This window comes from Caretta caretta, chromosome 2 (genome assembly GCF_965140235.1).
Source record: "Caretta caretta isolate rCarCar2 chromosome 2, rCarCar1.hap1, whole genome shotgun sequence".
NCBI classification, from domain to species: domain Eukaryota; kingdom Metazoa; phylum Chordata; order Testudines; family Cheloniidae; genus Caretta; species Caretta caretta.
In genome coordinates this window covers 14,223,242-14,249,307 of record NC_134207.1, presented here as the reverse complement: position 1 = coordinate 14,249,307, position 26,066 = coordinate 14,223,242, and the positions used below count along the sequence as shown (strand labels likewise).

At 39.7% G+C, this 26,066-nt stretch overlaps 1 protein-coding gene across 3 annotated transcripts in view; it reads left to right on the top strand.

The window, feature by feature from the left end:
- KHDRBS3 (KH RNA binding domain containing, signal transduction associated 3) overlaps positions 1-25,235 on the top strand; it is a 205,368-nt gene extending 180,133 nt beyond the window's left edge. For 2 of the 3 annotated variants that reach the window (XM_048841719.2, XM_048841720.2), the window contains exons 8-9: positions 12,965-13,023; positions 16,645-17,254. In XM_048841719.2, the coding sequence (XP_048697676.1) occupies positions 12,965-13,023; positions 16,645-16,736 (151 nt within the window). In that variant the 3' untranslated portion in view covers positions 16,737-17,254. Of the gene's footprint in view, positions 1-12,964; positions 13,024-16,644; positions 17,255-18,183; positions 18,243-24,175 lie in introns of those variants that run through there. The other variant, XR_007355434.2, reaches the window with a different exon arrangement.
- The last annotated feature ends 831 nt before the right edge of the window (positions 25,236-26,066 follow it).

Below are 26,066 nucleotides of genomic sequence, written 5' to 3'. Positions count from 1 at the left end.
CCCCAGCTTAGAGTCATCTGTGAACTTGCTGAGGGTGCAATTAATCCCACCATCCAGATCATTAATAAAGATGTTGAACAAAACCAGGACCGACCCCTGGGGCACTCCTCTTGATACTGGCAGCCAACTAGACATCGAGCCGTTGATCACTACCCGTTGAGCCCAACAATCTAGCCAGCTTTCTATCCACCTTATAGTCCATTCATCCAATCCATACTTTTTTAACTTGCTGGCAAGTATACTGTGGGAGATCATATCAAAAGCTTTGATCTCAGCCTGAGAGCTGAGATCCGCGTGTTCAAAACCTTTCTCCCTATCATGCAGAAGTGGGAATTGAACCTCTTTCTCATACAGCCTGAGTGAGTGATCTAAGCACGGGGCTAAAAATTATAAGGGAGACTCCACGACCTGCATTTCCATCTGGATTTTGAATGGGGTTGTGAGCATGCCTACCAGATTGGGCCTTGCAGGCAAGATACATGGGTGAATGTCTGTCTTTCCCTGATTTGTGGATCGCACTGGGGCTTAGGTGTGAGAGAGGCATCCAGACACCTAGAGTGAGGCAGCAGTATGCACGCCCAGAGGCAGAAACTTAAGTGACATGGGGACTTTTACAATGAAAATTTAGGCATAAGTGAATTTGTGTCTACTGGGTTACACAGCAGCCAAGCAGTTTTCTGGATTGCAGTGGTGCCTAAAACTAGGGCTTAAAAGTCTAAGTCCATTTGTGGATCTGGACTTTAGATACTGTGTTTGTGATCACCTAGACAGTTGTTTGTGGGTAAATTTTCAAACCATTGAGCAGAGACTGAGCTATACAACTCCCACTATGAGAGGGAATTGTTAAGCTAAATCTCTCTCTGCACATCTCTTCAAAATGTACTACTTGATGTTAAAATGATTGGTTGACTTGTTATAGGAATAACAAATAATGGTTATAAGAGCAGGCTTTAATGAGCCATCTGCCTATTCCTGTCCTTTTGAAAGTTCTTGTTTTCCCAATAAAGTGATACTATATTAAAAGTAAAGTGTGCAATTTAACCTTCTCAACTTCAAGCAACAGATGCTGCCCTGTGGCAGAAAAAAGTGCTGAATCTAAAAGTTCAGTTTAGTCTCTAAATGCTACAAAGAATGCACCAGAATTTCTACCAAGACCACATTTTTTTTCAAAGATAAAGTGGTTTGCATATTTGCATTCAACATGTTGATGGTTTTCACTAGAGCTGGATGAAATTTTGCAGTTTTACTTTCTGACCCTTTTGAACACTTTCTTTTTGGAAACAATCTTTTTAGATGCAGTGATTCAAATAAACTTTCATTTGGGAGAAAAAAACAGCAAATTGGAAAGGGCTGGGGGAGATGCCAAAGCTCTAAAAAAAAAAAAAAAACTATGAAACTTCACTTATGAGCAGAGGAAGAGCTGGTTTATGTCATCTTTGGAAAATTGTCTTTTATGGGTTGTTAGGCAAGTGGGTGAAAGTCTGGGAGTTGAGAGAGAGAGAGTTGAAAAAATTATATAGTTTATACACACAAAATGTACACTCTTTGAGCCAAGACCAAAGGGTGTAGAGAAGACCATTATATTCATCTAATAAGGGAAGAGTGTGTGTGTGTGTGGCATAGAGCCCTCAAGGGGTTTATTCGCTTTACAATGGATGGATCATGTGAGATGACAGTGTAACTCATTGCAAAAGTGCATGTTCAGTCCCTCTGTGATGGCTGGTTCACTAAAGAATAACAGGCTACTGAGCTTCTCCTTAAGTTGGCTCCAGTGGTAGAGGTCTGTGCTGTAGGTCCAAGATTCAGACCTTGGTTTATCACTCCTGCAATGCAAATTAGGTACAGCTAAGTGGTGTCCAAAACTTGGTATTTCCTTTCTTTTATGAATTTGTATTGGCTACATATTATGGCTTAGCCAATTTTGATTGCATAGTTTGTTTATGCAATATTTTAATATAGGGAACATTTTTCATTTTAAATGTAGACATACTTTTTTTAAATGATGAGAAGTTAATGTTGTTTTTCCTTAACTTATGGAGTGAATAGTCACTTGTGTAGTCCTTTTTAAGAGCATTTGGGAGAATCAGAATTTACAGGAAATTTTGGTGGAACTTGTAAGTACAATTATTGGAGTAGCTGTTTCTTCAGCGACTTTGATAAAGACGTGGTAATTGGTCTCTTATGATCTTATCAAGTAACATTTCCAAAGAGCTGGATAGGAGGAAGTCTGCATACTCACTTTCTGTGTATGTGACAGTATTTTACAGGCCACGTTGTTTTGTTTGTCCCCATTTTGAGTCTACCTGAACAAAATAATATGGAATCGAATATCTATCAATATATGAAACGCGTCACAACAGAGATGACAGAGAAACAGATCAGCAGCTACATTAAAGGCAGAGCAAGATGCTGACACCTGACCCAATTATTTCACAAACTTAAAGAAAATAAACTCACTGGGACAACAAAGGTGCTGTATGCACCTTAAATATAGCCATGGATTGATGCTGGCCACAGTTTCCTCTCCATTTGCTAGAGCTGCTGCCATTGTCCTGATCCCTATCTCTAATAAGGGATAAACCTGTCCTCTCTGCGGTTATTAATTTATTATAGTGAGTGACCCAGGCCACTTTCTCCCTTGGAGAAGAAAATAGAGGGGGGCTTCTTTGAAACTGTGATCCAAGAAATATCACTGTATCACTGTAGGTATCAGGGACAGGGTAGACAATACCCATCCTTCACTGCTTCTCAAAAAAGATGCATTAGAAATGGAAAAGGTACAGAGAAGGATAACAAACATGAGTAAGGATATGGAACAGCTTCCCTATGAGGAGAGTTTAAAACCAGTAGCAGGAGTGTTCAGCTTGGAAAAGAGATGACTAAGGGGGGCATATGATACAGGTCTATAAAATCATAAATGACATGGAGAAAGTGAATAAGGATGTGTTGTTTACCCCTTCACATAATACAAGAACCAGGAGTCACCCAATTGAAATTTAATAGGCAGCAAGTTTAAAACAAACAAAAGGAAGTACTTCTTCACATAACATACAGTCAATCTATGGAACTAGTTTGTGGAGGATGTTGTGAAGGCCAGAAATATAACTGGACTCAAAAAAGAATTAAATGCATTCATGGAGGAAAGATCCGTCAATGGCTATTAGCCAAGAGGATCAGGGATGCAACCCCATGCTCTGAGTGTCCCTAAGCCTCTGACTGCCAGTTGCTGGGACTGGATTCATGGGATGGATCACTTGATAATTGCCCTGTTCTGTTCATTCTCTTTGAAGCAACTGTCATTGGCCAGTGTCAGAAGACAGGATACTGGGCTAGCTGGACGATTGGTCTGACCTACTATGACCATTCTTCTGTTCTTATGGCTGCTTGAGTAACTGTAGAGCACCTAGGAATCATTCCAAAATATACAGAGTGGAATTCTGCTGCCTTACCAACAGCTGCAACTTTTAGACCATCTACGATGCCAAATAGGGATGGTCAGGGGGCTACAGTGGCCACAGCTCTTATTGCTCTGGTCAGTATTCTATTCAAAGTGGATGCTGTGCCAGCGGGAATAATCTCACAATCAATTTTAGAGAACATGCAAAGATGGGTAAATGGAAAAACCCACCATCCTGCACTGTCCACATAACACATTTATTATCAGAAGCTGTGTGTGGAGAACAGAGAGAGCAGTGTCATCCCTTATTACCCTTTTGAACTAATTACCTATTTTAGTTATGTCCTTTCAGAGCCTAATGGAACCAGAAGGCAGATGGCTGTAAGCAAAAATATTCATAGCTTGGTGGGCCTTTACTATGATCTTGTATGCTCAGCTGTCGATTCAGTAGCTCCTCATTATCTCCTTCCTGGTTTAGACTTCTCAGGTCACCTGCATGTATAGATGTCCAGTGACTGACACACAAAGTAGGAGACAAAGCTGCTACTGAGGGAGGAATTTGCTCATGCTATGTCTTCATCTGCAGCATGGGGAGACAATTTCCTGCTGGCAGTGTGACAGCGACAAGTATCAATCACCACCACTTCATGTGTCCTTTCTGCTGCTTTTCTCAACATTTTGTACAGCATTAATATTTTGCAGTGGGAAACAAAACTCCCAAGTAGGAGCACCTTGTCTACAGCGGCTGAATTAAAAACAAAAGCCTTTTAATGTTCACTTTGTAATATTTGTGGGTATCATTGTAGGGCAGCAGTTCTGTGACTAACAAATTATTCTTGTCATAGACCAAAGGAGAGCACAAATTGTAATGCTATATTCAAAATTTCTAAAATAATTGAAGTTCATTTACAATGTTAAATGTGTTGTGTGTGTATTTTGATTCACAAAATTTTTAATAACAACATCTGACTGTAATTAATATTCAAGTATTAAAAATTCTGGACTTCAAATACTATGCTGAACAATAAATTTGTTAAGGCCACAATGGTTATTCCAGGCAGGACTGTTGGCATCACTTATCACCAAGGTTGCCTGACGCTTTGCATTGTAAGACCCTATTTTCAGTTCCTTATGATGCTGCCAAACTTTAACAGTTTGGGTTGAAATTCTCCATGCTGGGGGTGTGTCAGACTGAATTATTTTGAAAATCTTCAGATAAAACAGTTCAGCTGTTTCCAAGAATGAGAGTAGGGAAAAATAAATCTCCCCTTCAAGATTCTGATTCAGCCCCAGAGCAGGTCCATCATTGGCACTAAAGAAAGCAAACAGGGGTCCTGTGATTAAAAATAGTGTGTAATTCAAGACTGTGAAAATGCATATGGCCAGGAGGCCTGAAGTAAGTTTTGCAAAAGCAACCCTCATTCTCGCATTTCCTAATTTTTTGAGTGCTTGACTGTGCAACCTTAATGTTCTTTTAACATAGTGGGGTGGGTTGGTTGGTTTGGGATGGGGGAGTAATAGTATCTAAACTTTTTTCTAGTGATTCATGAACCAGCAGCTATTTTTGATCATGTGTACCAGTCCATATGCTTGGCTACAGTTCATCTCTGTCAGCAGATAAAGACAATATGCTGAAATATTTTCAGAGATGTCATCTTGTTTGTATGACAGTCTTGTTGGTTTAACTTGGGCAGTCATTTCCAGCAGAATGAAAACCTTGTATGTTGCTGATTAACACAGAAGACATAAGAAAATGGTACCTCTCATCCGCCTGATCCTACCTTTATGACAGAACACACTACCACATCCATGTCTTGTTGCAGTGTCCATAACAGGCACTGATGATCTAGAAGAACACAGGAACAGGAACTCAACGCTAGGATGTTCAAGGCAATAAACCAGATGTGAGGATTCCCCTACCTTGAGAACAACTAAGTCCAACAGGAAAATCCAGGACATATTTCCCACAATTGATTGATGGGAAAATATCTCAATATTAAGACCGGTCCCACAGGAAGAGCTAACTTACTTTAGGTTTTTGACATAACTTTTGAGAGGGCAAGACAGGGGAAGAGGATTTGTCAGACAGTGTCATAACTGGGGTTGCAGACCAAATAAGACAATTGTTTTGACAGGCCATTTGTTCCCTGTTCGCTTGTTCTGTGCTATCAGTCTGTCACGGGTCAAACAAAAGGGTCCACATACATAGAGTATGTCTACACTCCAGCCTAGAGGTATACATTTCAGCTCAAGGAGACATGCCTATGATCAAGACCCACTCTAATCAAGCTAGAGTGCTAAAAATTGAGTGTAGCCACAGTGGCACAAGTGGCAGTGGTAGCCCCCCCAAATACCTAGTTGTCCAAGATGCTAGGGCCATACTCAGGTGGCTAGCTCTTCCACCCACTTGTATGGCTGTGGCTACACTCTATTTTCAGCAAGTTAGGTCAGTCAAAGCTAGTGTGGGTATGTCTCCTTGAGCAGGAATTTACTGGACATTACCCATAAAGCACTCTTCAAAAACAAATTAGAACTTCCCTGCCACTGTGTTTCCTCAACTACTCTTTCTAAAGCTATCCTGACCTCTCCCCAAAGGGGTTAGTCTCAAAGCCCACAAAAAACAAACAATTGCTATTGCAAAATGAGAAGCAAAAGCAACAAACAATGGATTGCTTGTCACTTCTTCCACTATGCCTTGCACCAGCCCAGAACTACCAACTGGCTGCTTATGAACTACACTTCAAAGCAACCTCTAGGCACTGACTGGGAAAAAGGGCATCCAGAATATTCCTCTTTTTCCACTCCAGTGACCAGCCCTATCAGAGTTAACGGTCTGGGTTTCTCCCCCAAACTACAAATTGCCATTCTAAGACCACTTCCTCAACCTTAGCAATCATGCCCCTGTAAGGTGGTCTGTTAGAGAATACCTTGATATGTGGTAGTACTGATCCCTGGAGAGCCATTATATCCCAATTCATCGCTAATAGTATATTTTTAGAGTACACCCATGTACACTATGCAAAAATATGGAATATGTTCACTGTCTTGTGGTTATGTAGATTGTTTAAGCCTATGATTGTCCAGATAGCAAATATCCTTACAAGATGGGCTGGACTTGGGAATCAATGCCAGCCCTTTAGAAGTCCACTCTTCTGAAGATAATTGTCACTTAGGGAACATCCAGCCATCTCCAGCAATAACAGGCTGTAGTTAAGGCCAGCAATCAATCCGCCATTTCTCTTTGAGGCATGAGCTTGGTGCTGAAAGTCCTTACTAAGCTGTTGTTTGTATCCTAATGAAAAATCACTCTGTAGCTATGGGCTACGAAAGTTTTATTTTTAGAAACAGTCTACACAGCAAAGAGAATTGGAGAATTTAGGCCCTGTTCTACACTATTTTCTACACTTATAAATTCAGTTAATTAGAGACACATTCTTCACACTGCATCAAGAAAGGACAGGCAGTTGCAGGTCCACATTATGTACCATGTTGTTTAAGTGGATAAAACAGTTCATCCAAGTGGCTTACTTGTGTGGTGATAAGGAAGTGACAGAATCTCTCAAAGCTCACTCTGCTTGATCAGTGGTGACTTCTTAAACAGAGAAATCAGACACTACCCTCCTGGCAATATGCAAACTACTTACTTGGGCCTCACTTCACACTCTCTCTAAGCATTATATGATTAATGTCCAGCCTCCAGCAATTAGGAGCAGCATACTGAAGTCTATTGTTGGATGCTAATCCCTTCATTCTGTTGTGTACATACTGCTTTGTGAGGTTCCAAGATTTTAGGTTGGCACAGAAAATCAAAGCGAATTTTTTCCTACCTGACAATTTAATTTTCTTTACTATCTTTCAGACTCTCCCTTCCCTTCAGCTCTAAGATACTACACGGGTGCTATCAAAATCCAGGTAGTTACATACACACAAACAGTTGTAGATATTAGATATATGAATGTACAGAAGCATCTGGTAGATAGTTAAAATTCCAATGGCAGTCAGACTAGATTCAGAATTAAAGTTACATATTTTTGAGAAAATATGTCCTTAGTGCTTTCAAAGCTTCAGCCAACATGGGTGAGCAGTATATTTATAAATAGGGACCTACCAAATTTATGGTCCATTTTGGTCAATTTCACAGTCATAGGATTTTAAAAATATCATATATTTCATGATTTCAGCTATTTAAATCTGAAATTTCACGGTGTTGTAATCGTAGGGGTCCTGACCCAAAAAGGAGTTGTGGGAGGGTTCCAAGGTTGTTGTAGGGGGGCTTGCAGAACTGCCACCCTTACTTCTGTGCTGCTGGGGGTAGCACTGCCTTCAGAGCCAGGCAGCTGGAGAGCGGCGGCTGCTGGCTGGGATCCCAGCTCTCAAGGCAGAGCCCCCTCCAGCAGCAGTGCAGAAGTAAGGGTGGCATGGTATGGTATTGCCACCCTTACTTCTGTGCTGTTGCCTGCAGAGATGAGCCCTCAGTCAGCAGCTGCCACTCTCCAACTGCCCAGCTCTGAAGTCAGCAGCACAGAAGTAAGGGTGGCATGATATGATATTGCCACCCTTACTTCTGCACTGCTGCTGGTGGGGAGCTACCTTCAGAGATAGGCGCCTGGCCAACAGCTGCTGCTCTCCGCTGCCCAGCTCTGTAGGCAGCGCAGAAATAAGGGTGGCAATACCATGACCCACCCCCCGCTCCCGCACCCTTTTAGGTCAGGAATCCCAATTTGAGAAACACAGGTCTCCCCAGTGAAATCTGTATAGTATAGGGTAAAAGCACATGGGAGACCAGATTTCACAGTCCGTGACGCATTTTTCATCACCGTGAATTTGGTAGGACCCTATTTATAAACAGCAGAGATCACCAAAAAAAGCTTCAGAGTACTGTCTCCATCTGCTGGCAGGAAGGAGCTATTCTCAGACATCTGGGCAAGCATAGAGAATCTCAGAAAGAAAAAATGTGAGGAAAGAATTTTTTTTTATTTTAAAAATTATTGAGCAATATTGAAATACTGACAAAGTAGATTTCCCCCGCCTCCTCCAGTGCTCTTGATTTAGATAATTTAAAGTCAAATACAAACTTTAGGCAATCTTTAACCAGCATCTTTAGATTTTGAAGCACTTGTTGCTCTAACATATGTGAAAAAGATGTGCATCCAGGTTGTTTACAAACTCAGATATTTAAACTTTTTATTTAGTTAATTATTTTATATTTTAATGTGTTTGAAAGTGTTTGAGAGTTTTGGAAACTGAAGATCCCTTTATTTGCATAGCAGACTTAAATTGGCCCTCTGCATAGGTGTAAATTGTGAGGAGTGTGATGGCCACAAAAATAGAAATTATTTGATTGTTTCAGCGGATGAATTCAAATGTTTAATTTGAAAGGAAGCTTAAGTTCTAATATAGCAGACTCTTTATAAAATGTGCTCAGCTCTGTCAATAGTAAATATCTATAAGTAAATAGCTATAAAAGGAAAGTTACCAAAAACTAAATCTTTAGCTCCTGGATGAGACAATTCTTCTGTATGTGATTTTAGTACCTTCATATTTTATATAAAATGTTTCCAAAGAGGATGGATATATACTAATAAATCCAAGAAAATATGGGGTGTTACCTTTTGAATCCAAGCACTGCTTAGACTCTGCAGTGATAGGCACTATGGGTAGAGCCTCATATTTTTCTCAAATACACAATAACCAGAAATAAAACAAAAAACTACATATAAAATGAAAACAAAAAAACAAAATAACGAAGCTTCTCATCAACCATGGGAGATTCAGTGGCCAGTGGCAGCACCCACAACTGCAAACAGTGAGCTAATAGGATCACTTCCACCATACAGCATGCACCAGCCCAGGGAAGGCCCTGCCTGGGTCCCATGCATTCATGGTGCATGTGTAATGTGCGTGCTGAGGCGGGGCTGGTAGGGGGATTTGGCGGCCGCATGAAGAGTGCAGGAGAGAGACAGACACCTGAGTGAGGCAGTCATTGTGGTGAGGGAGCTATGGAAAGCAGGTGCTCAACCTCTCCTGAGCACGCCCATCAAAGGAGTCGCGGCACTGCAGGTTTCCGCTCCTTCTATGGGATAGAGTGGTGAGTCCTGGCTGGGCACTAGGCATCACTGCAGAGGAGTCAGGGCCCGGGTTGGGTATTGAGACGAGCGTGCCTGGACGTCAGGCAGAGGTTGGAGGAGTCGGGGGAGGAGGGTGTCTAAGGCTCAGAGGGGCAAGGGTTGTGGGCACGGGGGCAGTTGGAGTCAGGGTTGTTGGGGGGAGAGGTGTTATATTAATGTAGATGTTATAAAGAGGCCCAAGGAGTCAAAGGTGTTACCATGACCCTGTCAACATCCAACATTAAACAGTGTTAAACAACATTCAGAGTTTTGTATACAGAATCCTCAGCCGACTTAGAACCGTTGCAAACATACCATTAAAATTCCTTTAACCTTTAATTAAAGATGCAGAAAAGAGAGAAAAAGAGTTAAAGCATTTGACATATAAAGTATTAAGTAAATTTTATTCTAACAACAACCCGTGTTCTCTTTCCTTTTAGCTGGAACAAGTTTTTAAAAGGAAACCCTACCCCACATTACAGCACTGGAATGCGTTACCTAGGGAGATGGTGGAATCTCCTTCCTTAGAGGTTTTTAAGGTCAGGCTTGACAAAGCCCTGGCTGGGATGATTTAGTTGGGGATTGGTCCTTCTTTGAGCAGGGGGTTGGACTGGATGATCTCTTGAGGTCCCTTCCATTCCTGATATTCTATGATTCTTTTTGGTGGTATTTAAAATGGTAATAACTGTCCTTTCTAGGGAAATGAGAAAAAGTTAGTTGAAATGAGCTGGAGCTATCATTGTTGCTGTTATCGTTTGAAGTCCAGTCCTGTTTTCTAGAAGACAAAGTAAGACAAATACAAACAAGAGGGGAAAGAAGAGAACAGCAAAGATAGAAAATGCAGCCTCTGTCTCTGGTGCTGACGCACTTGCAGCCTCACTGCTGGAGAAACACGGGCATAACACGTGGTCTTATTAGCTGTATTGAGACCTGGCAAACTTGTACCAATGTTGGGCTGTTTAGGGAATTGCATTTATCTGCCTTTTTCTGGTCAAAGGCTCAAAGCGGTGTTGCAAAATATACAGTTTTGGCCATTTAAGCCAGACTCCTCTTAGACACAAGGAAAAGGGGAGATAGGAAAGAAAAGAAATAAGGTGGGAAGGAAAAGGACACATGGAGAGGGAGGCGGCAAAGTCTCACTTCCCATGTGGTGTTTGGAGACCTAGCCGGGGCCAGTGGAGTGGCAATGAAATTTGGCTCCCTCTCTCTGGCCCGGCCTGGTCAGGACATTTCTCAGGATTAGGACAAAGAAGGTCAGGGGTCCTATGAGAAAATAGGAGTGACAGTTGTCATGGTGAAGCTCCCTCCTTCCCCTTTTCTAGTTCTTCAGTCAGCCAGCATTTACATCTGTTCTTCCCTTAATTTTCCCCAAAAAGTCTTTTTCTTTTAAAAAGAATAAACAGGGAATGATAGGTGGAATAGCCCATTAATTAGACCTCATTTTGAGCACACCAATTTTAGTTCATTGATTTCTCATCCAACGCTTCTCTTGTTTACCAGACATGATGTTAACACAGTCCTTGAGGTTATATCAATAGGCCTTTTTGTTTGGACTAATTTAGTCTTTTTGTGTCTCTTTTGCACCTTTTTTCCATTAATATTTGTGGTTATAGGTTAACATAGTGTTTTATAAACGTTCATGTCTTACAGTTAAGTTTACAGTATATGTAAATTTGTGGGGCCAGTTATTACAATGGGGGGATTGTGAGGGTTTGGGGATAAACCAAAATAAGACAAATTTCCCAAAAAATAAAATAATTTCACGGGGCTCTAGATATAGGAAGACCTGCGATAGATGGGTAGTCTTACAATTTTCCTATATTTTCTCCTTTCCTCAGTCCTCCCTACGACCATTTACATCAAATATGTTCACTGTGTTACAAACATTCCATTGCCCTCTTGTGTAAAATTTCATATTTGTTTATGGACTCTCAAGTTCAGACAGAAGTCAGCCATGAAAGGGTTTAGCAGCATTACTTTGTAATAGAGCCTGAGAGGAGAGGGTGCAGGGAAGAGAGAGAGCATTGCTCTTCAATGAGCAACTTTGAGCACTTTACATTATTATTTGACCTGATTATTAATGCTGGACAGTCTGTCAGGTAATAAAGATAAATTTTGATGTACTTATAATGCAAATAAGTGGTTTTCTCCCTTCCAGTGTTTATTGGTTTTGCAGTTTACATGCCATAAAATGTGAGTCATTTTTTGTTTAATAGACATTTTAGGTCTGTGAAATGAAACACTGCAAAAGTAATCTGACAGGATTGACAGGCACAGGGATGGGGCTCAGCTGCTATAGACCTCTAGACTTGATGACAGTCTTTTACAATAAATAATCTGATGCTGTGTGAAATGATAGAGAATGTCAATTTAAAGTTCTTGATTGTCAAAACTAAGATTGTTTTATCACTGAACTGTTGTAGGACAAATTTATGCTACTTTGTATGCTTCAAATTTTTGTCCTTAATATACAGGTCTGTATCACATGGGTGGACAAACCATAGATGAGAATTTTAGCTCTTATATAGGTCTTCAGAATTTCACAGTGCAGACACTACTAGAATTTTTAGTTCAGGAAGCTTTAGACTGGCATTAACAGATACTCATTCACTGATCTTATTGTTTTGTATTTACATATGTCAGAATTTTTACACTTTTGGGCCAGGTATTTTCCAAAATTTGACAACTCTATTTTATTACCTGTCTCAGCTCTGTAGTTCTCTCTGCAAGTTAAATGCAACTGCAATACATCTATTGTTTATTCTGTACATAAAAAGATTATGGGGGAGCCCGGGGTTTACCTATCTTCAAACTCCTGTTAAAACTACAAATTGCTTTATCTTGACTTAGATTTTACTTCATGTTAGTTAGCACTTGTTAGCCAACATAAGATAAGAACACAGCTTTTTTTTTCCTAGTGAAGACAAGGCTTTGGTTGTAGCAGTTTGTAATTTAGTTACTTTCCAAATAGTCATGTATTCCGTACTGGATCTGGATTTCTTTGGCTACTGGGTACCAAGTATTTTGTATTTTAAACTGTGTTTCTTATTTGTAGCTTAGTGTCCTGCAAACATCCAGTAGGCATTTGATCACATGTAAAATATTTTTAAAGCAATAATCAAAAAGCAAAAGGTTATACATAGTTACAAATGTATGGACCATGAGAACATTGTGGGATGTTGTCCCTGTAAAATAAGCTAGGGCACCGAGCATCTGCGCAGTGTCAAGATTTAGATGATTTTGCATGCCTTCTGGCAGAAACTTAGGCACCGACAGCATCAGATGGCAGCTAAAAAATGGTTTTTTGAATGTCACTGCCACCTAAATGTTGGACTTTGGCACCTAAAAAGGCGAAGTGCCTAAGTCCCTTGTGACTCTTTTCCATCATTATTTAAGACATGCTGCTTAACACTACATTTCTAATGGCATTACTTACGTTGTCTGTCTTTTTTTCATACAGTGGAACAGATTACTATGATTATGGACATGGACTTAGTGAGGAAACATATGATTCTTATGGTGAGTAGCTTTGCAAGTGGAATTGTCAGTGTATTTTAAAGAATTTTGAAACAAAAATCAATTTAAACTGAAAAGAATTTTCATGAGGAATGCTGCAATCCTGCATCAGGATACACTTGCATCAACTTCTGTGCTGGTATGGAGTCCCATTGTTATAGATATGGAAGATTTATGGTTACTGAGACATATTTGTTGGGTTTGGGATTTTTTTTTTTTTTTTTGTAATTCTGTTTGTTATCTGTGCCATATAACAGTAAAAATAAGCACTAAGGGCTACATTTTCCACCCTTACTCATATTTACTACATTCCCCCAAATCAATGGGATTATTTTCAGTGTACAATAATATTTAGGTTTCAGAGTAACAGCCGTGTTAGTCTGTATTCGCAGAAAGAAAAGGAGTACTTGTGGCACCTTAGAGACTAACCAATTTATTTGAGCATGAGCTTTCATGAGCTACAGCTCACTTCATCGGATGCATACCATGGAAACTGCAGAAGACATTATATACATAGAGACCATGAAACAATATCTCCTCCTACCCCACTCTCCTGCTGGTAATAGCTTATCTAAAGTGATCATCAAGGTGGGCCATTTCCAGCACAAATCCAGGTTTTCTCACCCCTCCTCCCCCCTCCAAAAACCACACACACAAACTCACTCTCCTGCTGGTAATAGCTTATCCAAAGTGACCACTCTCCTCACAATGTGTATGAAAATCAAGGTGGGCCATTTCCAGCACAAATACAGGTTTTCTCACCCACCCACCCCCTTTTTTTCAAAAAACCACACACACAAAAACTCACTCTCCTGCTGGTAATAGCTTATCCAAAGCGACCACTCTCCCTACGCCTATTTCCCCTTGTTTTTTTCTACCACCCCCCCACACACACACACACGTTCTGGTTAAACCTGGATTTGTGCTGGAAATGGCCCACCTTGATTATCATGCACATTGTAGGGAGAGTGGTCACTTTGGATGAGCTATTACCAGCAGGAGAGTGAGTTTGTGTGTGTATGGGGGTGGGGGGGTGAGAAAACCTGTATTTGTGCTGGAAATGGCCCACCTTGATTATCATGCACATTGTAGGGAGAGTGGTCGCTTTGGATAAGCTATTACCAGCAGGAGAGTGAGTTTTTGTGTGTGTGGTTTTTTGAAAAAAAGGGGGTGAGGGGGGTGAGAAAACCTGTATTTGTGCTGGAAATGGCCCACCTTGATTATCATGCACATTGTAGGGAGAGTGGTCGCTTTGGATAAGCTATTACCAGCAGGAGAGTGAGTTTTTGTGTGTGGTTTTTGGAGGGGGGTGGGGGGGTGAGAAAACCTGGATTTGTGCTGGAAATGGCCCACCTTGATTATCATACACATTTTAAAGAGAGTGGTCACTTTGGATGGGCTATTACCAGCAGGAGAGTGAGTTTGTGGGGGGGGGGCACAGAGGGTGAGAAAACCTGGATTTGTGCTGGAAATGGCCCAACTTGATGATCACTTTAGATAAGCTATTACCAGCAGGAGAGTGGGCTGGGAGGAGGTATTGTTTCATGGTCTCTATGTATATAATGTCTTCTGCAGTTTCCACGGTATGCATCCGATGAAGTGAGCTGTAGCTCACGAAAGCTCATGCTCAAATAAATTGGTTAGTCTCTAAGGTGCCACAAGTACTCCTTTTCTTTTTTCAATAATATTTAGTGTGAGTAAGGATGGCAAAGAATTGAGCCATAAGGCCTCAATTCAGCAGTGAACATAAGCATATGCTTAATGTAAAGCATGTGCTTAAGGCTCATTGAAGTCAATGGGACTTGAGCATATGCTTAAGTTCTTTGCTGAATCAGGGCTGAATTGAGCACATTTCACACTTAGTTTATGGTCTTTTGATGTATAAATTCATTTCCAAGCTCCAGTTCTGTAAACTCAAGCAGGTAGTAATTATATAAAAGTTATAAAAGTATTTTCAGTATGTAATAGACACCAGGGTACTGGAGTACTTGTGCGAAGGCAAGACAACGCATAATAAAGAAAAAGCATATGCCACAATGGTAGGATTATTTTTTTTCAAATCAGAAGTGCAGCGGTGACCGGTTTAATTAAAGGAATCTGTTATGGATTAGAAGCATAAAGCATGTTAAAAGGCACCTTTATTTCATGGATAAATGTTAGACCTCTGGCTAGAGATCAGAGAAATGCAGTTTTCAATCAGTCAGGAAGCTCAGAAACTCATGAATTGCCAGTGACTGGTGCAAGTGAATCATGACTGTGGTTAATGGATGTTATGACATTTTTTAGAACATAACTGAAAACCATTTCCTGGTGTATCTTTTGAAGTGCATTTTACGATATCTCCTCCCTGAAGCAATGATGACCTCAGCTAAGATTTGTTTGTCATAACAAATGCTTTGAACATATAGGTTTGCCACATGTCATCAGCTTGAATCGATGCAAATAACTTGAGGGAAAGTCATTGATTAGATGAGTTCATCAAAAGAGGAGGTCACTTCAAGCAATTTTTGCCCCTCACGGTTCTTTAAAGTGGTCTCTGTGGACTGCATTGCTTAAATCATTGTATATTTCAGCATTAAAGTTAACTGTTTGACAGTAGGGGTCTGATTTCTCAGAGTATCTCACTAAGGGAAAAATCGATAGTGATAAAGCTTACAACCTGCCTAATGCAGGACACAAGAGGATGTAACCTTTTGTAGCATTACAATATTTAAGGTAAAAAAAATTTAAAATTTTCTCATTAAATCTTTTGTTACTTAAAACTGATAGCTTGTTATTTGCCAGGGCAAACTTGTTTGCCAGAAGTTTAGTACAAAATGTTAAGTGTGCCTCATATTTCGAGATTTGCAGAAAGATTGTTAGCACCTGGGGATGGACCATGTCTTCCTATGTCTTTCTATGCCTAGCGCATTTGGACTCTGATTCGGTCTTAATAATGCAGTTCAGTGTGTGTTGTGAAAATCTTTATTTGTGTGTTTATTCATTTTGTTGTTACAAGCGAGGCAAGCAATTTCCTTTGCTCTTTGAAGATTATAAAAAAAATCCAGCTCTGTAGATCTTGCACTTTACAGGAAATGTATTTGTTTCTGTGAAATCCACTGTTATCTCAAATGCTGTATTAGGTTGTGTTTTTCAAAAGGGAAGCCACAAATGTTCATAGTGGAATTATGGAACTTTTCACTTGTAGCTTTCTAATTCAAAGTAATCCTAAATTGGTAGTGACCAAAAGAAATTAGGTGGGAGGAGGAATTTATAGCTGTTCAGTAGCCTACATAGATTTTCATGTTCTTACTCCAGGTCCTGTTAGTATAAGTACCCACGTCACAATCTACATCCAAAGTTTCACCCTTCTTTGCAGCCTCATCAGAGGCCATACTGAATATCATAGTTACCTAAACACATTCTCATCCCCAGCTAATCCCAGTCAGAACTGAGGCATGGTGGTAGAGCAGTATGGGGAAGTTCACCAGTTCTTTGGCTAAATATTAGACTTCATTCTCTACAACTGTCAGTGCAAAAGCACTGAATTCCAAAATTAAACTAAAAAAAATTATAAGTAAAAACAAACACAGCCACAAGGACCATTAGGAAAGATCTAATTATGATTGCTTTTCCTCGTTGCAGGGCAAGAAGAATGGACCAACTCAAGACACAAGGCACCTTCAGCAAGGACAACAAAGGGAATCTACAGAGACCAGCCATATGCCAGATACTGATTGTACTGTCTGATGTTGTGAAATATCCAATCTCCACCAGTCCTGTATACTGTTCCAAGTAATTTTTTTCTATAAACAATCCCTTTTTAGTAAATCAAAGTGCGTAAAAATTGAATGGTTGGACTGAACTTAAACTATTCTGTTGAAAGAACAACCTGGACAGAAAGATATGTAAAACAAGGAACTTTGTTATTTCCAGACTGTATTTGAAAAATAGGTGATCAAAAAAAATAACCTCTGATTAACTAGTGTTAAACAAAAACTAGGTTTACTAAATATGTTAATCCATTCTTTTAACATAAGCGTAACCTTTTATTTTAAAGGTTTTCAGCAATTTAGTTCTTTTAGTTTTATTTTTCAACCATTTTGCTAGTTTTTTCTCTTGCAAACATGCGTAAAAAGGGAAGCAAATTACAAATGCAAATAATGTGGTATTTTGTAACTCAAGTCTTGAAATGTTCTGTAGTGTTAAGCAAAGTTTACTCTTGCTTGATACTAAATAAACTTTTGAAAGAAAATCAGTGTGTGTGAGAGTAATTTTATGCTTTAGTTTATTTTATAATAAACCTTCATAAATAGTAGTAAACAGGGAGAAATTCATCTAACAATGATCAACATAAAAGGCTCATACTAAACACTGTACAGCTTTTTTTTAAAAAATGGTATAAACCTAAATGTACATTTATATACTCACAGTAGATTTAAATGATGTTTAAATATCCAAATGGTATGGATCTGCTTGAATGCCACATATAAAAAAAAATCTTGGTTAAAAATGGTTTAAAATAGCTAATGAATTTTCTGAAAAAGATGTGACTAGTTTTCATCTTGTTGAGCATTTTTTCACTAGTGCAACTTTGGAATTTTTATGAGAATTTTGGTACCTTAATGACCACCTCGCTCCGTGCTGGAAGCTATAAACACAAAGCTTTTAAAGACTTTCTGACTTGACTAATTGAGGTCGCTTTCGTCAGAGGCAGAGGATGTGTAACCCTTAAAACGGTCTTCATTTGCAAAGGTAAATAAATCAAATAAGATTTTAATCTCACTTAATTTATCTTAATATAACCAATAAAATCAGGGAGAATACAAATTAGAAAGTTTCATTTTAGATTTTAGAAAGGCTTTAAGATCACCTAAATTCTCATTTTAAAAAGTTTAATTTGTTTTAGTAATCTAAAAATCCTTAGCTCAGTCAGTTTAATTTGGGCAAACTATTCCCTATTAAACAAATGTAAAACCTCATAACTAGTAGTTTGTAATACCTTATTTTTCCAAAAATTCTAGTAACTGAGAACAGTGCTTAAACATTACAAATGTTTTCAAAAGCTTTTCCTTAATGATTCAGTTTGTCTTTTTAATAATAGTTTAATTTGAATTGTTTGGTTTTAGTTTATATTTTAAAGTCTTCTTCTGTATTTAGTAAACAGATCTTTTCTCTTGTCAGGAAACGGTAAACGTCTTGGGGATCCAAGAGAACAAAAACCTAAATCGGTTGATGCTTTGGTATGTACCTGTTCATATATTTTAAACTCTCTGATAAACGATGTACCAGAGAAAAGAATTTTTAGGGCCTAATTCAAAACCCATTGAAATCAATGGAAAGACTTTAATGACTGCGAGGCTCTGGATTAATCCTTAAATAATCACTAAAGTCAGTGATTATTTTGAATTCTGAAGTTACTTTAAGAGTCTGCCAAAAAGAAAAGTACTTTTTTTCAGGCAGTCTGACACGCAAAGCTTAATATTGAACTGTCCCATTGTGCCCCTAGCTGTTGTTGGATTATATCTATTCTTGAGGTTTAAGAATTAACTTTGAATTTCAGCTAACTAGGTAAAGCAGTTGCCGAGCTAATAGAGGAATGTAGAGGGAAATGAGTATAATTTTATGCCATCAATCCCCCACAGAGAACTTCAATCCTGATAGAAAAGGCATGTTGACAGTTTTAGTCAGAAAGGTCCCAATCCATATTTTTTCTGAGAATAACTTCGTGGGGAACAGTTTGATAGCGAAAAAAATTGGTAGAGGATGACTTGGTGAACCAAAATGAACATTTCTGCACAAGAAACATGTTGAATACTGGTGAAGGGGAAAGTCAAATCCCGTAAAAATGTATTTACAGAGCTGTGAATCTACTGCTTCTGTGCATGTTTGCTGTGGATTACTTTTTCTAATGAAGTTAGTCAGATACTAGGTTAAAAAATAATTCACCCATATTTATGTGCTGTGCGATAAAAAATGAGTCATTCTAGGACAGAAACTTTTAACTTTTGAAGGGTTTATTTCCTACTTTGAATGGTAGTTCCAGCTGCTAATCCCATAAGAAACATTCAAATTCCAGGTTAATTGATTAATAAATGGTTCCTGGAGCTTTTTCAGCAACTTGGTGCCTTTAATTTGCAATTTGTAGTCTAAATGGAGCTATATATTTTTAAATAATGCATACATAGTTACTGTTTAACACAGTAACATTAGGAGGTCTCTTCATTTGCATATACAAAACCTGCATTTGCACATGCAAAGTTTGCTGGAACAAATTCAAGACTTAATTTAAGATTTAGCCAAAAGGCCCCATAAGACCTGTAAAGGTTAAAGAGTTCAGCTGAGACGTCTATCTGCCTTGGCCAGAATAATTGCAAAGATCCAAAATCAGTGAGCAAGGCTGACTCCTACAGCTGCTGCTATTCCTAGGCACAACAGAGTGGGGTATATTGAAACTGTCTTCTCTGAATGTTCATAGCTTTCTGGGTTAAACCCTTAATTACTATGTTAACATGATTTTGTCCACATCCTCAAAATGGCTTTTAAAAAAATAGTTTCAGTGTAAGAGTTAAGGTTGCATAAAAAGTCTGATGTTAAGCCCTATGCAGTTTATGAACCAATCAAATGAAAACTGCAGCCCTTACACACTTAGGCCCAGTTTTAGTTAAAGGGTCTTATTATGACCTTATTTAAATCTACACAGAAGAACCCTTGTGAATAGTGACCATAGCAGCACTAGATTTTTAAAATATTTGGACAGGGAATATTTTTATAATTTATGTCCATAGTTTTGATCTTTCTGCAAGGATTTGATTGAACATCTTTTTTTGTCAAAAACAAAAAACTGAAACTACATTTGAAAGGTTTCAGAGTAACAGCCATGTTAGTCTGTATTCGCAAAAAGAAAAGGAGTACTTGTGGCACCTTAGAGACTAACCAATTTATTTGAGCATGAGCTTTCATGAGCTACAGCTCACTTCATCGGATGCATACTGTGGAAAGTGTAGAAGATCTTTTTATACACACAAAGCATGAAAAAATGGGTGTTTACCACTACAAAAGGTTTTCTCTCCCCCCACCCCACTCTCCTGCTGGTAATAGCTTATCTAAAGTGATCACTCTCCTTACAATGTGTATGATAATCAAGGTGGGCCATTTCCAGAACAAATCCAGGTTTTCTCGCCCCCCCCCCAACACAAACCCACTCTCCTGTTGGCAATAGCTTATCTAAAGTGATCACTCTCCTTACAATGTGTATGATACACATTGTAAGGAAAGTGATCACTTTAGATAAGCTATTGCCAACAGGAGAGTGGGTTTGTGGGGGGGTGGGGGAACCTGGATTTGTGCTGGAAATGGCCCAACTTGATTATCATACACACTGTAAGGAGAGTGATCACTTTAGATAAGCTATTACCAGCAGGAATCATAGAATCTCAGGGTTGGAAGGGACCCCAGAAGGTCATCTAGTCCAACCCCCTGCTCGAAGCAGGACCAATTCCCAGTTAAATCATCCCAGCCAGGGCTTTGTCAAGCCTGACCTTAAAAACCTCTAAGGAAGGAGATTCTACCACCTCCCTAGGTAACGCATTCCAGTGTTTCACCACCCTCATAGTGAAAAAGTTTTTCCTAATATCCAATCTAAACCTCCCCCACTGCAACTTGAGACCATTACTCCTCGTTCTGTCATCTGCTACCATTGAGAACAGTCTAGAGCCATCCTCTTTGGAACCCCCTTTCAGGTAGTTGAAAGCAGCTATCAAATCACCCCTCATTCTTCTCTTCTGCAGGCTAAACAATCCCAGCTCCCTCAGCCTCTCCTCATAAGTCATGTGTTCTAGACCCCTAATCATTTTTGTTGCCCTTCGCTGGACTCTCTCCAATTTATCCACATCCTTCTTGTAGTGTGGGGCCCAAAACTGGACACAGTACTCCAGATGAGGCCTCACCAATGTCGAATAGAGGGGAACGATCACGTCCCTCGATCTGCTCGCTATGCCCCTACTTATACATCCCAAAATGCCATTGGCCTTCTTGGCAACAAGGGCACACTGCTGACTCATATTCAGCTTCTCATCCCCTAGGTCCTTTTCCGCAGAACTGCTGCCTAGCCATTCGGCCCCTAGTCTGTAGCGGTGCATTGGATTCTTCCGTCCTAAGTGCAGGACCCTGCACTTATCCTTATTGAACCTCATCAGATTCCTTTTGGCCCAATCCTCCAATTTGTCTAGGTCCTTCTGTATCCTATCCCTCCCCTCCAGCATATCTACCACTCCTCCCAGTTTAGTATCATCTGCAAATTTGCTGAGAGTGCAATCTACACCATCCTCCAGATCATTTGAAGATATTGAACAAAACCGGCCCCAGGACCGACCCCTGGGGCACTCCACTTGACACCGGCTGCCAACTAGACATGGAGCCATTGATCACTACCCGTTGAGCCCGACAATCTAGCCAGCTTTCTACCCACCTTATAGTGCATTCATCCAGCCCATACTTCCTTAACTTGCTGACAAGAATACTGTGGGAGACCGTGTCAAAAGCTTTGCTAAAGTCAAGAAACAATACATCCACTGCTTTCCCTTCATCCACAGAACCAGTAATCTCATCATAAAAGGCGATTAGATTAGTCAGGCATGACCTTCCCTTGGTGAATCCATGCTGGCTGTTCCTGATCACTTTCCTCTCATGCAAGTGCTTCAGGATTGATTCTTTGAGGACCTGCTCCATGATTTTTCCAGGGACTGAGGTGAGGCTGACTGGCCTGTAGTTCCCAGGATCCTCTTTCTTCCCTTTTTTAAAGATTGGCACTACATTAACCTTTTTCCAGTCATCCAGGACTTCCCCCGTTCGCCACGAGTTTTCAAAGATAATGGCCAATGGCTCTGCAATCACAGCCGCCAATTCCTTCAGCACTCTCGGATGCAACTCATCCGGCACCATGGACTTGTGCACGTCCAGCTTTTCTAAATAGTCCCTAACCACCTCTATCTCCACAGAGGGCTGGCCATCTCTTCCCCATTTTGTGATGCCCAGCGCAGTAGTCTGGGAGCTGACCTTGTTAGTGAAGACAGAGGCAAAAAAAGCATTGAGTACATTAGCTTTTTCCACATCCTCTGTCACTAGGTTGCCTCCCTCATTCAGTAAGGGGCCCACACATTCCTTGGCTTTCTTCTTGTTGCCAACATACCTGAAGAAACCCTTCTTGTTACTCTTGACATCTCTTGCTAGCTGCAGCTCCAGGTGCGATTTGGCCCTCCTGATATCATTCCTACATGCCCGAGCAATATTTTTATACTCTTCCCTGGTCATATGTCCAACCTTCCACTTCTTGTAAGCTTCTTTTTTATGTTTAAGATCCGCTAAGATTTCACCATTAAGCCAAGCTGGTCGCCTGCCATATTTACTATTCTTTCGACTCATCGGGATGGTTTGTCCCTGTAACCTCAACAGGGATTCCTTGAAATACAGCCAGCTCTCCTGGACTCCTTTCCCCTTCATGTTAGTCCCCCAGGGGATCCTGGCCACCCGTTCCCTGAGGGAGTCGAAGTCTGCTTTCCTGAAGTCCAGGGTCCGTATCCTGCTGCTTACCTTTCTTCCCTGCGTCAGGATCCTGAACTCAACCAACTCATGGTCACTGCCTCCCAGATTCCCATCCACTTTTGCTTCCCCCACTAATTCTACCCGGTTTGTGAGCAGCAGGTCAAGAAAAGCGTCCCCCCTAGTTGGCTCCTCTAGCACTTGCGCCAGGAAATTGTCCCCTACGCTTTCCAAAAACTTCCTGGATTGTCTATGCACTGCTGTATTGCTCTCCCAGCAGATATCAGGAAAATTAAAGTCACCCATGAGAATCAGGGCATGCGATCTAGTAGCTTCCATGAGCTGCCGGAAGAAAGCCTCATCTACCTCATCCCCCTGGTCCGGTGGTCTATAGCAGACTCCCACCACTACATCACTCTTGTTGCTCACACTTCTAAACTTAATCCAGAGACACTCAGGTTTTTCTACAGTTTTGTACCGGAGCTCTGAGCAGTCCTATTGCTCCCTTACATACAGTGCTACTCCCCCACCTTTTCTCCCCTGCCTGTCCTTCCTGAACAGTTTATAACCAGGAGAGTGGGGTGGGGGGAGAGCAAACCTTTTGTAGTGGTAAACACCCATTTTTTCATGGTTTGTATGTATATAAACATCTTCTGTATTTTCCACAGTATGCATCCGATGAAGTGAGCTGTAGCTCACGAAAGCTTATGCTCAGATAAATTGGTTAGTCTCTAAGGTGCCACAAGTACTCCTTTTCTTTTTGAAACTACATTGAAGCAGAATTTTAGACACTTTTATAGGTTCAGTATTTGCAGTATAAATCTTTTCTCAACACTTGCTAAAATAACCCACTTTGACCTTATTTTCCTCTATTATCATAGAATGATAGAATATCAGGGTTGGAAGGGACCTCAGGAGGTCATCCAGTCCAACCCCCTGCTCAAAGCAGGACCGATCCCCAATTAAATCATCCCAGCCAGGGCTTTGTCAAGCCTGACCTTAAAAACTTCTAAGGAAGGAGATTCCACCACCTCCCTAGGTAACGCAGTCCAGTGTTTCACCACCCTCCTCATGAAAAAGTTTTTCCTAATATCCAACCTAAACCTCCCCCACTGCAACTTGAGACCTTTACTCCTTGTTCTGTCATCTGCTACCACTGAGAACAGTCTAGACCCATCCTCTTTGGAATTATTATTATATCTCCAGCTTTCTTTGGAATAATGGAATAACCTACCAAGGAAGATAGTTTAGATATTAGATAATCCTGATTCAGTGTGACAAACTTAATTACTAAGAAGAGCTAGCTCATTCAGTGTAGAATTTTATGTTCTCACATCTTTTGGTTAATCACTACATATCGCTAGAGTCAAATCCAATAGCACAAGTGAATAATATCTTAACAATTGATGAATCATATAATTATTAATTTTTCCATATTGCACACAGGCTTTATTGTCATCTGTGTACTAAATTTAAACAATTAGCTCCTTTTTTGCATTCTTTTCCATAAATCTACAGAAATTTATTGTATTTCCAATTGCCAGTTTCCACTGCCTGTAATCTGACAGTCTCCAGAGAGTCAGTAATAATTATTAGTTCCCAGTACATAAACATATTTTGTTTTCCTCTTTTCCAGGGACTTCTGTCGTGATTATTATGGACTGCTTAGGCTATTATATTCACCAGTGTGCCTAGTCAACAATGAAATCAGCTTTGGAATTTGAAAATGCAGTTCTGTTTCTCTTCCAGTATTTTACGGACTGTAGTACTAAAGTGTATCATATTATATCCTTTATTTTTAACAACTGCTATAAAATCCCTTAATTGTTTAATGACTTAACAATGTTATTTATGTAGAAGTCAATAAAGAATCTCCATTTAAATCTCTAGTACAAAGCAATAATGCATCCTTATGTTCCTTCAGTGACTTTGTAATTCCTACACAGAAGCTATGAGCGAACCTTGTGTGGAGTCTTATGACAAGACCCACAGTTAACTTTTGGAAGTGGTTTATCTACTGTATGTGCAGCATGGACAAGTAAATATGAAAACAAGTTTGTTACACAGAAGCTATTGTGTTGCTCATAGGCTCAGTGTAAACAGATGTGCCTGACGCAAGACTGATTAGTAGAGAGAGAATAAACCCAATTTCAATTTCCTTCAGTAATTTGTTTATAGAACATGAAGGTCATAATCACTGTGGACTGTATTATATGGTTCATTGTCTTTCACTTATTCTGTGGTATACTGTGGTTATAATTTTACATCTACAGAAGTATCTTCTCTACTCTTATAATATAAGGTCACATGTTTTCCAGTGGAAGAATTTCAAGCTAGTTTTTGTGTCTTGATAAATATGCTCTCTTGTACCTGGTAAACCTGTTTCCTCAATGTTTTTTTCATTTTCATATTAGTCCTTATTGTGATAATTTGTAACCCAAATAAACTTCTGGTAATTTAACCTTTTCTTACTGCAAAGCTGACTGCAAAGCCAACTGCTTTCCACCCATGCTTCAGAAATTTACTTCCATCGGATGCATTTTCCTTTCTGATAGTTCTTGAAACTCAACAAGTTCGGCCACTGTGCATGCCAATTAATCCATTTCCATACTGAGACCAGACTTTTCTTTTTAGCTAAGTGTATATTTTCAAGTCAAAATATTACTTTTTTTGAAAAATAAAGGAATATCACTAAACTTAAGTGTCTTCTGTTCAAACTCCTCATCTCCATCAATGCACATTGAGATGTTTTATTACCATTTAGTGGCTGTTGAAGATTGTCTTTAAGGATTTTTATAGGGAGGTGGGAAAATTGATTTCAGATCTTAGATTATTCTTCACGTTGATTTCTCAAAGTTACCTTAAGCCAATGGAGTATCATTTAGTTCTTTTCTCCTTTGGTTGTTTGGAAGGAGCTTCAGGTGTAGTCAAAAAGAATAGTCTTCCTGTGACTTCTTTACCACTTAGCTATATCACCTTAAAGTTTCAGTTATTCAAAATTATGTTTTACATCTTCCAAGAATTTTCCTTTTTACTCTGTTTTCACTATACTACAACTGCACTGCTGTAGCTCCTTCCAGAAGACCTACAAGTGATTTAAAAATAAGCAAGCCTCAAGCATTTCAAACAAAGTAGGTGTTCACTGCATAAGGATGAGTTCGCATCACACCAAAACGCAGGCATCTCTGGTGTGAAATAGCAGCTGTTTAACTTTTCATAGCAAATGCTACACAGGTATGTAAGACTGGGAAATGAATACATTTATCTGACTCTGCAGAGGGAATTTAGAGAGCAGAGGGAAATTTCTTTAATTGTAATTTGGTCAGGAGGACACGGGGATTAGTCACACAGTGATCTCTTACAAATAAAGTATCAGATTTTCAGTTCTAAGCCTTATCTAATTAAACTGCAACTCTAACAGCACAGCTTCCAAATATCATGGTGCAAAATGACATTGGCACTGACTCAGAGGGAAAAGTGTCCAGTACTAAATTATCAAAGCTATTTCCAGCATCTCTGGTATTTTC